Source organism: Mytilus californianus, unplaced genomic scaffold (assembly GCF_021869535.1).
Source record: "Mytilus californianus isolate M0D057914Y unplaced genomic scaffold, xbMytCali1.0.p SCAF_5, whole genome shotgun sequence".
In the NCBI taxonomy this organism is placed as follows: Eukaryota; Metazoa; Mollusca; class Bivalvia; order Mytilida; family Mytilidae; genus Mytilus; species Mytilus californianus.
In genome coordinates, this window is record NW_026262701.1 from 68814378 (window position 1) to 68831153 (window position 16776).

General features: G+C 32.9%; 1 protein-coding gene across 1 annotated transcript in view; it reads right to left on the minus strand.

The window, feature by feature from the left end:
• Positions 1-6385: 6385 nt before the first annotated feature.
• The window catches only part of LOC127701296 (beta-catenin-like protein 1), a 370618-nt gene continuing 360227 nt past the window's right edge, over positions 6386-16776 (minus strand). Inside the window, exon 16 of the mRNA XM_052205170.1 lies at positions 6386-6495. Within this exon, the coding sequence (XP_052061130.1) occupies positions 6461-6495 (35 nt within the window). The 3' untranslated portion in view covers positions 6386-6460. The remainder of the gene's footprint in view (positions 6496-16776) is intronic.

Here is a 16776-nt window from a genome sequence, read left to right on the forward strand (position 1 = left end):
GAGAAAAAAAAACGCAAACTATAAATCATATTTCCCATGTTCCGACGACGAGTTGTTGTAAGATTATGGTACCTTGTTTACATTTCTGGAAAAAAAAACCCGGTTTGGGAATTTACGCAAATATGAGTCACGCATTATGTGCATAAAAAAACAATGAACATTTATTGTTATGAATATATTTAAGTTTTTTTTTTTTGGCATCTTCTTCTTTTATAAAAAATTAATAAAAATGTATTTATTTCAATTAGCTAAAATCTTTTATTTTGAATATACACAGAAAATAATACAGATCCGAAGATAATCATGTAACAATCTCAAATCCATATCATATGATGGACCGGCTTAGTGCCGGCCCATAGTAACCACTTATTAGGTGTCATTGATCATGTGACTGGGTTAAACTCTTCTTTTTTTTTTAATTTCAACACTCCCCTCTTTTAATCTCAATCATTGGAAAAGCAAAGGTAAACGAAAGAAAGAAGAACAAAATCATTACAGAATAAAAACGTACTCTATTATACCGATTTCAAAGATAATACAACTGGTGCATTTACATATATATTTATTTCTTTTACCTCATTTCATCTCGAATATCGTAATTACAGTTTCGTAATTATGAACTTATTCAAGTTAGTATGATATCTTGTTTGTTGTTAATTCTTACCTTGAGATTTTTTGTGAATTTTCATTAGAACTTTTTAAAAATCTGGGCTGATATGCACAAGAGTGCACACGCTGAAATGTCTCGCCTTCTTTACTAATCATTGATATTATGTTGATAGTCCTAAATATAAAGCTTTATTACAACTGTCACATAAACTTAACATTAACCAAGTAAACTAAACATTGACCAATGAACCATGAAAATGAGGTCAAGGTCAGATGAACCATGCTAGGCAGGCATGTACAGCTAACAATTCTTCCATACAACAAATATAGTTGACCTATTGCTTATAGTTTAAGAAAAACAGACGAAAACACAAAAACTTAACACTGAGCAATGAACCTTGAAAATGAGGTCAAGGTCAAATAAAACCTGCGTGACTGACATATAGATCATAAAATATTTCCATACACCAAATATAGTTGAACTATTGCATATAGTATTAGAAAAAAAGACCAAAACTCAAAAACTTAACTTTGACCACTGAACCATGAAAATGAGGTCAAGGTAAGATGACACCTGCCAGCTAGACATGTACACCTTACAATCATTCCATACACCAAATATAGCTGACCTATTGCATGCAGTATTAGAAAGAAAGACCAAAACTCAAAAACTTAACTTTGACCACTGAACCATGAAAATGAGGTCAAGGTCAGATGACACCTGCCAGCTAGACATGTACACCTTACAATCATTCCATACACTAAATATAGTAGACCTATTGCATACAGTATAAGAAAAACAGACCAAAACACAAAAACTTAACTATAACCACTGAACCATGAAAATGAGGTCAAGGTCAGATGACACCTGCCAGTTGGACATGTACACCTTACAGTCCTTCCATACACCGAATATACTAGACCTATTGCTTATAGTATCTGAGATATGGACTTGACCACGAAAACTTAACCTTGTTCACTGATCCATGAAATGAGGTCGAGGTCAAGTGAAAACTGTCTGACGGGCATGAGGACCTTGCAAGGTACGCACATACCAAATATAGTTATCCTATTACTTATAATAAGAGAGAATTTAACATTACAAAAAATCTGAACTTTTTTTTCAAGTAGTCACTGAACCATGAAAATGAGGTCAAGGACATTGGACATGTGACTGACGGAAACTTCGTAACATGAGGCATCCATATACAAAGTATAAAGCATCCAGGTCATCCATCTTCTAAAATATAAAGCTTTTAAGAAGTTAGCTAACGCCGCCGCCGCCGCCGCCGCCGTAGCCGCCGCCGCCGGATCGCTATCCCTATGTCGAGCTTTCTGCGACAAAAGTCGCAGGCTCGACAATAAAACCATTGAAGTTAAGATTTCCAATCGTAGTACTAATTTATCGTAGGACATGTAGAATAAACAGCTGCCCCATGAGCGCATGATGCGCCCGTCGCTTTTTCAAAGAATAAAGTTCAAACACTTCTCAATGTCATATCAGAAATTTAAAAAAAAACTAAAGGGAGGTTATCTTAATAGATATAAACCAGTCACCAAAGTTTCACGAAAACTGATTAAAAACACTTTAAAGATATTGTCTGAAAACTGGAAAATCACCCCTTTTTATGAATAAAATCACATAATTCGGAAAAGTAAAATCTAAAATTTATAAAAATCGAAAGGGAGCTTACGTCAATAGATATAAACAATTCACTAAAGTTTCATGAAAACTGCTAAAAGCATTTTTGAGTTATTGTCCGAAAACCGGAAAATCCCCCTTTTTTTAATGAATAAACCCCCATAACTCGGAAACGTTATATCAGAAATTTATAAAAATCGAAAACGAGCTTATGTCAATAATTATGAATAATTCACCAAAGTTTCTTGCAAATTGGTGAAAGTTTTTTTGAGTTATTGTCCGAAAACTGGAAAATCCCCCTTTTTTTAATGAATAAAACCCCCATAACTCGGAAACTTAAAATCTAAAATTTATAAAAAACGAAAGGGAGCTCACGTCAATAGATATAAACAATTCACCAAAGTTTCATGCAAATTGGTTAAAGTGTTTTATAGTTATTGTCCGACATGTGGACGACGGACGGACAGACGGACAGACAACGGTATACCATAATACGTCCCGTAATCGGCCGTATAAAAATCCGTCCGTTCGGAACAAATCTTAACTTAAGTAGTTTTATGCATATCAGCCCTGGTTCAAATCTAGGCTTAAGATTCACCTGTTTGTTTCTTTATCAAAAGTTCCTGTTGAAAAGTGGAAACATAAACAAAGTAACTGAAAAGGTATTCTGTTTCTCATTTGAGCAAATACTTTATTAACAGTACTTGGCAAAGTTTCCATGCATAAAATTCAGATTTAAACCCCCGATAATCGCTTCTCCTAAACAAACACAAAAATATTAAAAAAAAACTAGCTGCTGAAATGCGCCTTAAAACTATGCACAAATATACTAAAAATGAAAAAATATATTTACAAAAGTTTGCTCAGATATTATCTCTTAATCATAAAAAAGCTTCTGCCAAAGTTCCATAAAATTCAATGAAGGTTTTACAAAGTGATTGATGTGTAACAAACTTTAACCCCAGACTGTATCTACTTGTTAACTGTTAAAAAACTAAGTCCGTTTATCAGTAAATACAGAAAAATGAAAACAAATATTTTTTAAATTTCGCTCTGGATACTGTCTTTTGGACATGAACAAACTTCTGTCCAAATTTCATAAAATTCCATGAAGGTTTGACAAAGTTATTGATGACTGAAAAACTTTAACATCAGACTGAACTGAGACTACTATAACACAGCATAGCATTAATACTAAAACGGAATGCAGTAATATTATCAAGGAAACCAAATATTAGTCTAAATTTTCCCCATTAACAATACAAAATGACTTGTAAGACCTCATGTTCTGTAACATGCACATTATCTGGTGTACGTCTACTTCAGGGGAACTCTAATGTAGACAAAATGGTGTTGCATATAATTACAAATGTGTATTAATACTAAAGAATGCAGTAATATTATCCGGAAAACAAATTGTTCCTCTAAGTGAATTTAACCCATTAGCAATACAAATTGATCAAGTCTAACGGACTACTAGCTAGTACCATGGAAGTATTATATTGACAGGAACTCCAACAAACCGACTTCAAACGTTTATAGTGCGATGCTGCAAATTCGTTAAGTATCTGTTAATTAACTCGACATGGCATATAGATGCATGGGTTCAATCAAATTTTTGGAACATCGTGATTGATCGTATTTACGGAACATACCGAAATAACCGGATGTGTACTTACTTGTCAAGGAAATGACATTTAACGACCATGTCACTAAATGACAAATATGTCAGTTTTGACGAGTTTTGCTGCGTTAAAACAAACAAAAAGAAGTAAACGAAAACCATTCGACTTTCACACATCACCAGTCACGTCTCAGTCATTACAGCTGAACGGACGTGCTGGGTCAGCTCTCCTTTACCCGCTATCTACGATTAGGGTTTACTGATAGATGGATCAACGACATACTTCTTTCGATGACAGAAACCAATCCAACGCTGTACAATAAACGTTTGTCTTCTACGTAAATAACCGCGTCAGCATACACTCCAAAACCCATTATGGTTGGGGGAGTTTTATGCCGACTGACGTCCGAGGGCTCTATCCTAGGTGTTGAATAATGGACCTCCATTTCACAGTCTCATGACTTTGGTCCTGATAATGCTTCCTGTCATCGTTATAACTACGTCCGAGACTCATCGACCAGTACTCCGTCATCGTGGTAAGCGGGCTGCCAAGCTGACCCTGAAAGCAGCCGTTGGTGAGTATAGACTGCAAGAAAACATCAAAATAATCAACAAACCAAACCAAAACAACTCACCAAAACCAAGATGGCCGCCTACCAAAATGGCGCATTCAACCTGTTCCTGACCGACTGCAGAAAATATTTAAACGCTCACCAAAACGCCTTCGGGCACCGAGCCGACCATGCGAGGGCTCAACAGCCAGTCAAGGTCGTTAAACACTTCCAGTAGTACCTCCGACTGTTTTCACAAAAAAAACTGAAGAGTAAAAATACTCTCAAGCCATGAACATTTCAGTTTTAGTTACAATCAATTTAAATAGTAAGATTTTTATTCATGACAGGGCCGTTGCGAAGCATGTATAACTGTTATAATATACATGCTAGGCTCGAAAATCATAAAAAAGGGCTTTGATCGGAAAAAAATATCATATTTTGGCATAATGAAATAATGCATGGGCAATCATATCACTATCTCCTTATTTCAAAATTAGCATGAATAACAATAAATTCTTTGAGTAAAGAAAAAAACGGTTGTAATCTGAATCTGAGGTTTATTGCTAAATTTGACAAATATTTTGATTAATTGTTTACTGAAAGTCCAATGGCAAATAGTTCCTGCAATTCAACAAGAAACAAGTAATAAATTCCTAAAAAAAATTCTGTCAGCCGTCAGATCGAGCAATCCCGGACTAGGTTGAAGGTTGAAAGTTGTTTTTAACTTTTGAATTATTATAAAAGGTGTAACAATTCATCTGTCTTGTAACCTGATACATGCTATGTAGAGGTCATCACGTGCTTGTAATTATTAAACTCTGTTAGTCTTTAAAACATATTTGATAAATACGTTAATAACATTTGTCTACACTGAGACGATAGAGAAAACCATTAATATTCTTGTAACATTCGATAAAAATTTACAACCTTTAACTTAAATTTCAGCGATCCTTCGCCATCTTACACACTACACGCGCATCACATTATTTTCCGCAAACACCCAACTTCAGGTACATGTTATTTTTAATATCGGATATTTCCCGATTTCCAAGTTCTATGATTAAAACATATGAAACAATACTAAAAACAAGTTGCTTTTTAAAAAAAAAGAAAACCAATACGTGAACCTAAGACCGCTGACTGATCACCAAAAGATTGTTGCTGAATTTTTGTTTGCTTTTGAATTGAAATAATTGACTGTGAATAGAAGGAGATGATGATGACGTTAAACTACCTTTAATAAATGTGTAATAGTGTGTACATTCTTGCACAAGTCAGTTGAAAGCAATGCTGGATAGGTGTGAAGAGAAAAGTGTATATACAGCTACTATTTGCAGCTACTATTTGAATATACATTTTAAAGCTCGACTATTTCATTAATTACTTGGGATTGTACATCATTTTTTTATAATCCTATTGACGTTAAACTACCTTTAATAAATGTGTAATAGTGTGTACATTCTTGCACAAGTCAGTTGAAAGCAATGCTGGATAGGTGTGAAGAGAAAAGTGTATATACAGCTACTATTTGCAGCTACTATTTGAATATACATTTTAAAGCTCGACTATTTCATTTATTACTTGGGATTGTACATCATTTTTTTATAATCCTATTGACGTTAAACTACCTTTAATAAATGTGTAATAGTGTGTACATTCTTGCACAAGTCAGTTGAAAGCAATGCTGGATAGGTGTGAAGAGAAAAGTGTATATGACGTTAAACTACCTTTAATAAATGTGTAATAGTGTGTACATTCTTGCACAAGCCAGTTGAAAGCAATGCTGGATAGGTGTGAAGAGAAAAGTGTATATACAGCTACTATTTGCAGCTACTATTTGAATATACATTTTAAAGCTCGACTATTTCATTTATTACTTGGGATTGTACATCATTTTTTTATAATCCTATTGCAAATCCCAGTTTGTACAAACCGGATGTATAATGCAAATTGCACAAACCAATCGCAATATAAATTTAAGCACTCAGTTTGCTTTATAATCTGGATGCATTTATTTTATCTATCACATCTTTATATTTTGTTTCCTGCATGGATGCCTTCATATTCTCAACTCGTTATTGAAGTTGTCTGTACTCATGGTAGATGTTGTACAGATAAATTTAAAGTCCATTTTCCATGTGAAGTAAAACCCTGTGGCATGCAACTTATAAGAAGGTTTAGTATATTTTTCTTGAGAGTAACACACCAGCTTCATTTGGACCTCTTATATAGAGACTTATTTTGGTCTCATAAAACATCTCAAATTTTAAGGATTTCCTGATTTTACTTAAATCAATCCAAATATTTTACAGGGAAACTTGGTTTTGAAGAATATCTTATTTTCAGAAGTCTTATGAATACCTGAACATACTCTCAAAAGAACCAATTTATATAAAAAGACATGAAGATATAAAAAAAAAATACCAAGATTAACATGTTGTACGCCAGACGCTAGTTAAGTCTACAAATAATCATCAGTGATGCTCGAATAAAAATAGTTAAAAAGGCCAAATAAAGTACGAAGTTAAGTAATCTATTCCTTGGGTAGAAAATCCTTGGCATTTCGAAAATGTCAAAGTTTATAAAAGGACAGTGACTCAAAAAAGAAAACAAAAGAGAAACAGTTAGAGGTCAGAATACCGTAAGTAATGATGACCGTGCTTGAAAGTAACATGGCAAGCTCTTATTGCCGTGTCCTGAATTTAGATAAGAAAAGCGAAAATTCGCATTCGCGAGTGAAATTAATATTTATGCATGAACGTGGTATTTTTTGCGCAAGAAATAGTAAATAGAAAGCATACGCACTGATACTCTGGATAAGAATACGCATTTGCGTCATCACATATATTAATCTAAAAGTTGAATTCGGATGTCAAACTACCTTCCTCAAGTGTTTTGACTCCGGATTCATTGACATTTTATCCGGAATTTTTGTGAACGCAAACCGAAAGTGTGCGTGTGAACAGGGTGATGTATAATGTGAATGAATCAAGACGTGTAGGATAGCTGACCAACACAATGAATACAATTTTCAAAACCGTACCATAGTACAGATATTTAGATGCTATAAGGTTGAACTAATAAAAGAAAAAAAAAAAATTTTAAATAATTAACATTATGATAGTAATTAAATTTTGTTATGATTATTGTAAAATATCAATTAAGTTTTTTGTGAGATGCAAGGATTTAAAATCCTTTTGAATTGAAACCACGCAAGTATTTTTTTCATTCACGACCGTTTAAAATTTAGATATTTAGCTAACTTTGGGTACGCATCCCTGCTCATTGGTGCTCATACGTTACATATAATTTTCATAAATGTAATGACTGAACAAACCTGTGAGACATAATGCACGTATACATTACAATTTTAATTATATTCTATAATAAATTCAGTCTCAGTTTTAACTGAACAATGAATATTCTCTTAGTCTGGTAGTATCTAATGAAATTAGATATTTTTTACAGAAAAATCCTTTTGTTTGATTATCTTTCTGCTTTCCGACCACTGTGTTTCCGACCTTAGATAAATATTTTTAACAGAAATATCGTTTTCTTAATTTTCTTCATTCATTCCGACATTTTCTCATGCTATGATTGAAATACTAAATATCAAATGATAAACGTTCAGAAATAATCAGTTTATTCTGGGTCATTGTATATCAATAAACTATTCCCAGGTTTATTGAATACAACACACACAACACGTAGAGGGGCCGTCTCAAAGCACGTATTATATAATTGCGTTATCATTATACTTGATATTTAATAAACATTCACATTATTAAAAACATATATGTTTTGTCAAAAGGCAAATAGGTTCTAACATATAAATGATTTTTAGAATGCAACCTAGTCATTATTGTTTTACTTTCAAATCTACAAATGAACCGTTTGTCGGATTGTTGAAATATACAATGTCACGTTGTAGCCTATCCATAGAGGGACCGTATCAAAAACATTAATAACTACCTATATAGATGATGGAAAATTTTCGAGACGTTCCGAGAATCGCGATTTAGAGGATATCGAGTGGCCCATAGACACTTCCAAAACTCGCCAATATATAAGCGTGAACCCCTTAGGGGGTTCACGCAATAATCTTGCCCTCTTTCCGAATGCAGTTAATTTTCTTATGTCATTCTGTTAAATATGGACCGATTTTTTAGATCTTTTCAGCTTTTGCCTTCATTTATTGAACGGAAACAGGTGTAGTTATTCATGTGGCGATTCACAAATAAACACGGGAGATTCCGTGTTTATTAACATTGGTTGGTAGATAAGACACTCGATACCAAATCACGTGGTAAATATAGCACTCTTCAATCAGTCACATCGGTTATGAAATTAGTTATGATCCGTAATCAACAATGGCGGATCGAAGTCTTCTTGTCAATCATTTCGCGTCACGTGCAATTTGACTGGTCAGTACGGTTAATGACCAATCTCTGTGTTAAACTTGACCCCTGTTGTGTTCACTTATCGCTACACTAACGGTCCGAAGCTTTAGATGGAATGGCGGACCAGTTTATCTCTGTGTAAGAGTAGTCTCAGGACTGAATCAGTATATTAACCGTAAAAAAACTAAGTCCATTTATCAGTAAAAATACGGAAAAATGAAAATAAATATTTTCAAAATTTGCTTGGGATATAATATTTTGGTCATAAACAAGCTCCTGTCCAAATTTCATAACATTCCATGAAGGTTTGACAAAGTTATTGTAATTGATTGCTAAAAAAATACTTTGACCACAGACTGTACCTAAATGTTTGAGGCCGCCGACGGAATCGAAGATCGCTATGTCTCGCTTACGCGACATCAATGTCGCAGGCTCGACAAAAATATTTATGGCCAGTGCCTTAAGGGCATACGAAACAGTTACAGGGGAGGTTATGACGTTGCTAACTTAAAATGTTATTTTTCGCGACGTTAAACTGCGACATATCGGGAAAAGATGCATTTTTCGAGGGATTTTAATCATTAGCTTGAAAACGAGTACATGGACCCCTCTTTTTTAAAATGACAAATGACTTGATACTGTATGAAGATTATTTGTTCCAATTTTTATGAAAAAAATCACCGATGATTTTTTTTTTTAATTAGATAAATATGCAGCAAAAAATGCCGTTTTTCACTAAAATCATGAAATTTTAATAAAAATGTATTGTTTTCAAAGAATTGTATAACAAATTAAGAGCATATTTTTGTAAAGAAGATATTCCAAATCATTTTACAAAAATCCGCATGTGTTTATCTTTTAAAACAAAAAAGTTAAGTCTCGAGAGTTAAGTATGTCTGTCAAAAGGATAATAATGTCCAAGAACCGAAATTTTAGGTAAATGGCGAAAATTTCGATCCCGTTTATCTCTAAATTTAGCACATAAAGCAGGGACAGTCTATATACTAGTTAGTATAGAAAGTCCCTGCATGCGTAAGCGTGCTTTCATTCCGCCGTGTATTTATTCCGGGTAACTGTTTTTCACTAGAGAATATTGGATGTAAATAGTGTGAAAGCGTCGATCTTGATATCGTTGTTGTGTATGTATTGGACCGGTTTATTGTTTACATAAATAAATGGGTTAAAATTGAAATGATTTTCAAGTAACAAGTTTAATAAATCTGGGTCAATCTAGTAAATATATTGATGATGAAGAGGAGGATATTTTTATAACTCAAAATACTTTATCAATGATCAGGACATTGAACTTGATCAGTGGCGGATCCAGAGGGGGGCGTAGAGGGCGTACGCCCCCCCCCCCCCCCCCCCCCCCCTTTGCTTGCACTTTTTTTTTTGTAAAATGATTAATCAGACTAGACTTCGTAAACTTTGCCATTTCCCGTGTATTTAATTTTTATGCGACAATTCTTTACTAATAAAGATATTTTTCGTTCGTATTTACTGTAATATATTATTGATTATGTCAAAGTCATGTGATTCTCTACGGTGGAGTTGACCAGTTCGTCGAAAAAAAACGTCACTTAGTCATTTTGAAATTCAAATTACAGTAACACAATGCTTAGGCTGAGGATGACAAGCATGACGCCTTCAAAGCGACAAAGTATTGAGCAAGAACGTATTGACTTCTATTTCACAATTCCACCCAACAGAAAGTAATACTCTATTACACTCTCATGAAAAAAAAAGTTCCACAGCAATATTATTTACCTACGAAAACATGTTTAACCCCACACGCCCCAGCCCATTGATAACATTGCTGAATAGTGATCCTCAGTCAGTAAGCTCTAGATATAGATTTAAAGTCTAAGGTACGGACCATTTGATCTGAGGGGCAGTCTGAGATATTTTAGAGAAAAAATTCTGACCCTGATTTTTGCCTTAAACAAAAATTCTGGCCGTATCTGGATTGAAAACAATAATCTTGTCCACTTTTTTGCTATTAGAAAAAAATATTTTCAACAGAATTATTTAGCATTAAATGAACATGATGAATAAACAAGAGGCTCTCAAGAGCCTGAATCGCTCACCTGTATTTCAGAGGAGAGGATTTTTAAATATTAGCAAACTTGATGAACAAATTGTGTAAAATTGTCTTTAAAGGGCAATAATTCCTTAAGGGGTCAATTGACAATTATGGTCATATTAACTTTTTGTAGATCTTACTTTGCTGAACATTATTGCTGCTTACAGTTTATATATATCTATAATAATATTCAAAATAATAACAAAAAACTGCAAAATTTTGTAAAAACTACCAATTCGGTGGCAGCAACCCAACAATGGGTTGTTCGATTCGTCTGATAATTTCAAGGCCGATAGATCTTGACCAATTGACCAATTTTACCCCATATCACATTTGCTCTAAAAGATTAGAATTTGAGATATAAGCCAAAAACTGCATTTGATCCTTATGTTCTATTTTTAGCCATGGCGGCCATGTTTGTCGATGGATACAAACTTCTGATACAATTTATAAATAAGATACCCTAAGGAACATTTAGTTAAAGTTTGAAGGTAATTGGCCCAGTAGTTTTAGAGGAGAAGATTTTTAAATGTTAGCAAACTTGATGAACAAATTGTGTAAAATTGTTTTAAAGGGCAATAACTCCTTAAGGGGTCAATTGACAATTACGGTCATATTAACTTTTTTGTAGATCTTACTTTGCTGAACATTATTGCTGATTACAGTTTATATATATCTATAATAATATTCAAAATAATAACAAAAAACTGCAAAATTTTGTTAAAACTACCAATTCGATGGCAGCAAACCAACAATGGGTTATTCGATTGGTCTGAAAATTTCAGGGCCGATAGATCTTGACCAATTGACCAATTTTACCCCATGTCACATTTGCTCTAAAAGATTTAGTTATTGAGATATAAGCCAAAAACTGCATTTGACCCTTATGTTCTATTTTTAGCCATGGCGGCCATGTTTGTCAATGGATACAAACTTCGGATACAATTTATAAACAAAATACCCTAAGGAACATTTAATTAAAGTTTGAAGGTAATTGGCCTAGTAGTTTCTGAGGAGAAGATTTTTAAATGTTAGCAAACTTGATGAACAAATTGTGTAAAATTGTCTTTAAAAGGCAATAACTCCTTAAGGGGTCAATTGTCAATTACGGTCATATTAACTATTTTGTAGATCTTACTTTGCTGAACATTATTGCTGCTTACAGTTTATATATATCTATAATAATATTCAAAATAATAACAAAAAACTGCAAAATTTTGTTAAAACTACCAATTCGATGGCAGCAACCCAACAATGGGTTATTCGATTGGTCTGAAAATTTCAGAGCTGATAGATCTTGACCAATTCACCAATTTTACCCCATGTCAGATTTGCTCTAAAAGCTTTAGTTTTTGAGATACAAGCCAAAAACTGCATTTGACCCTTATGTTCTATTTTTAGCCATGGCGGCCATGTTTGTCAATGGATCAAAACTTTGGATACAATTTATAAACAAGATACCCTAAGGAACATTTAGTTAAAGTTTGAAGGTAATTGGCCCAGTAGTTTTAGAGGAGAAGATTTTTAAATGTTAGCAAACTTGATGAACAAATTGTGTAAAATTGTCTTTAAAGGGCAATAACTCCTTAAGGGGTCAATTGACAATTACGGTCATATTAACTTTTTTGTAGATCTTACTTTGCTGAACATTATTGCTGCTTACAGTTTATATATATCTATAATAATATTCAAAATAATAACAAAAAACTGCAAAATTTTGTTAAAACTATCAATTCAATGGCAGCAACCCAACAATGGGTTGTTCGATTCGTCTGAAAATCTCAGGGCCGATAGATCTTGACCAATTGACCAATTTTACCCCATGTCACATTTGCTCTAAAAGATTTGGTTTTTGAGATATAAGCCAAAAACTGCATTTGACCCTTATGTTCTATTTTTAGCCATGGCGGCCATGTTTGTCAATGGATACAAACTTCGGATACAATTTATAAACAAAATACCCTAAGGAACATTTAATTAAAGTTTGAAGGTAATTGGCCTAGTAGTTTCAGAGGAGAAGATTTTTAAATGTTAGCAAACTTGATGAACAAATTGTGTAAAATTGTCTTTAAAAGGCAATAACTCCTTAAGGGATCAATTGACAATTACGGTCATATTAACTATTTTGTAGATCTTACTTTGCTGAACATTATTGCTGCTTACAGTTTATATATATCTATAATAATATTCAAAATAATAACAAAAAACTGCAAAATTTTGTTAAAACTACCAATTCGATGGCAGCAACCCAACAATGGGTTATTCGATTGGTCTGAATATTTCAGAGCTGATAGATCTTGACCAATTCACCAATTTTACCCCATGTCAGATTTGCTCTAGAAGCTTTAGTTTTTGAGATACAAGCCAAAAACTGCATTTGACCCTTATGTTCTATTTTTAGCCATGGCGGCCATGTTTGTCAATGGATCAAAACTTTGGATACAATTTATAAACAAGATACCCTAAGGAACATTTAGTTAAAGTTTGAAGGTATTTGGCCCAGTATTTTCAGAGGAGAAGATTTTTGAAATAGTTTACGACGACAGACGACAACAGACGACGACGGCAGACGACGGACGCCAAGTGATGGCATAAGCTCACATGGGGCCCTTCGGGCCCCGGTGAGCTAAAAACGGGCGTAATTTTTTTTTTTGGGGGGGGTTGCATGTGAATCCCATATCTGACCGGAATGTCTGTTTCGCCGAACTGATATCCTGAATACTTTTTTTCAAGGCCCGACTGCAACCTGCCTGCTGGGTGTGGCCTATATGTCTCCATGTGTCGACCGTCATTCACAACTTCATTGTCATTTCCGACTAATTCGTAGCCTTTGGTTGATTTGGAACCCCTCACTTCCCTTGTTGGGTAAAACATTTCAACCAAACATTTGGATGAAAATTGCTTGTTTGTCTTTCTTCGTGTCGGTCGTATTGTAAATTTCATTGAATAGCCATATATCTTGTTTACAACAAGAAATCTGTGAGGTTATGCTAACTAACCATACAACAAACGAGAATTTTCCATGTCCATTTTTTACTGACAAATCTCACATCAAATATATTAATTAGTACATAGCTTTGGATCAATCCAATCATTTCATAATAGACAATTGATGGAGAGAATACGGCACCAAAAATGTCCAACCCCTACACTTTAACTATAAAATGCATTTTACACTTATTTTATGTTTTTTAGCCAAAAAAAATCCCAAAAAAATGTTCGCCTCGCTCCGCTCGGCAAACTTTAATACTACACCCCCCTTTCCAAAATCCTGGATCCGCCCCTGATTTAAAGAGCAGATTTCTTCTTACATAAAGTTTCAATTATAGAAGCATCCTTTGATATTGACATAGAAGATATGATTTTATATCCAAGTCGACCGAAATGCAAACACACAGAAAAACTTCGGCAATCCAATAAATATAAATATTACAATTAGTGACAATTTAAAAGCATATGATTTTAAAGATTTGCATAGAAAAAAAAATTTTTTAAATCTTATTCGTTAATAAGCATTATTGTGTTATCTTGTGTTCAAAATGGGTATTAATCACTTCATCAATGTATGGATCTAAAGCACTAGTGTAATTAATTAATCCCGGTATAAAATAACTAGTGCAAGCATTCCGGTACAAAAACACTAGTGTGAACATTCCTTGGATGAAAACTCTCCACTTTTTACATAAATCAACTATGCAAGTTTCAAATACACTAAAAACTATTAAGCCACATTTTATATATATTTCCCCTTCAAAAAACTTTTTTAGAACCTTATAATGACTGGTGGATGTTTTACACTGGACCCGGATAGAAAAACCTAGTGAATTTTTGTTGGTGGATAAAAATCACTGGGGATTTTCTTCCTCCGGATAAAGTACACTGGAGGAATCAAACCACTGTTACACAACAACAACAACAACAATTTTTATTTGTCAATCAAGACGCCCCGAGGAGCAGTACAATTACAGTTTAAATTAAAGTGTACAAATAATTGTGGTGATTTTTTTTTCATTTAACTATTTGAAATTACAATACATGACAATAAAACTAAAACTTTGTAGGAGAAGGGAGACAACAAACACAGTATATTCCCAAAGATAATGAGTGAGTGAACACAATCAGTACCGTTGTATTATTAAAAGAATCACTTAATTTTGCTCTTCTAGTCTTTATCAAACTATCTATTAACTTTATCATTATGTTATTAACAAATGGATCTTCATTTGACAGATTCAATATTTTATTAAAGTCTCACCACATACAATTACATATATTTACACAATAAAATATTCATACAGGTACATATAACAAACATGTATCGGTAACAACAAACTTTAAATTCACATTGTATGTGCCAATCTTAAAAGATTTATGAGAGACTGTACAAGCAATACTGTTAAAAAACAATTAGATATTGTACATATTATATATAATATATATTTGCTTATGTATATCATTAAAATATACAGCATAATCAATTATATAAAAAATCATTTCTTCTGATTAAAATGCTATAGCAGGTTCTGGCGACACTTTCAAAAACTTTATCATTATTGAATAAAAAAATTAACTTTTCATTATCTGATAAAATGTTAAAATCCACATTAAAATTTGTAACTTCATAAAACAATATATGTCTAAGATCTTCATATAGTGGACATTTCAATAAAACATGTATACATATATAAAGTTCATCTTCAATACTATTATTACAATAAAAACATGTTCTTTCGTGTATTTCTTTTCTTTCATATCTACCGGTTTCTATTCTAAAAGGAGCAACTCCACATCTAAATTTAGCAAAAGAACTCCTAAATTTAAGTGGCATTTTACATTTTAAGTAAGGTTCAGTACAATAATCATATTTAAATAAATTATAAGTTCTTAATTTATTACCTTGAGCATACGCAGATACTCTATTACTCCAATCTATTTTATATTTATCAAACATTATTGTTTCAAATTGTACAATAATATTCTTATTTAATACATTAGTTTCATAGTTACAATAGCTATCAAAATTATGATTTTTAAACATTTCCATAACTCTATGGCTCAAATTCTTAATTCTACCTCTAGCTTTTTTAATTGACCATTTGAGATCATTTGAAAACCTTAAAATTTATTCTATCATGAGTCATATTTGAACATCTTGTCCAGTGTCTAAATACACTTGTCCATTGTTTTACAGATGGTGGTTTCCAACCCATATCTCCATGTATGGCATCATTTGGGGTATATTTACCGACACCCATAAAAAATCTAATGGCTCTATGCCATCAACCATACAAATTTTGATTGGTCATTTAGAATTTTAAAATTAGTAAATTTAGAGGATAAATCTAAAATGAAACTGGACCTTTCAGTTTAAAGTGATGAACATTGAAGACTGAGAAAATGAATTTCATACTCAACAATGTCATTATTACATAATTTACAAAATCTTTTGTCTGGGGTATTCCTTTATGTCTTCCCTTTTCTATTTCAAGTTCATGGGCACTGATCCTAAATTTGGTTAACTCGTTTATTGTTTTACCATTATTTAACAGTAAATATTTTTCAAGGCCAATATTATTTTTGAATAGTCTATAGGTTCTTAATTTGTTTCCCTGCATCATGCCAAGTTTACCATTATTTAATTGGTGAAGCCAAATTTCATCATATTTAATTCGGAGTTTTTTAATGATAATTGACTTTATATTAGATTTGTGATTTAACAAATATTCTGGGGTTAAGATATTTAAATAACGAATAAATGCTTCCCAACCAATTGTCGTTACATTTTTTAGATAAAATTTTGAACTCTTCAAATGCTTCTTTAATGAGGGAGTTATTTTGTTCTGAAAGTCTGACCCAGAATTTAG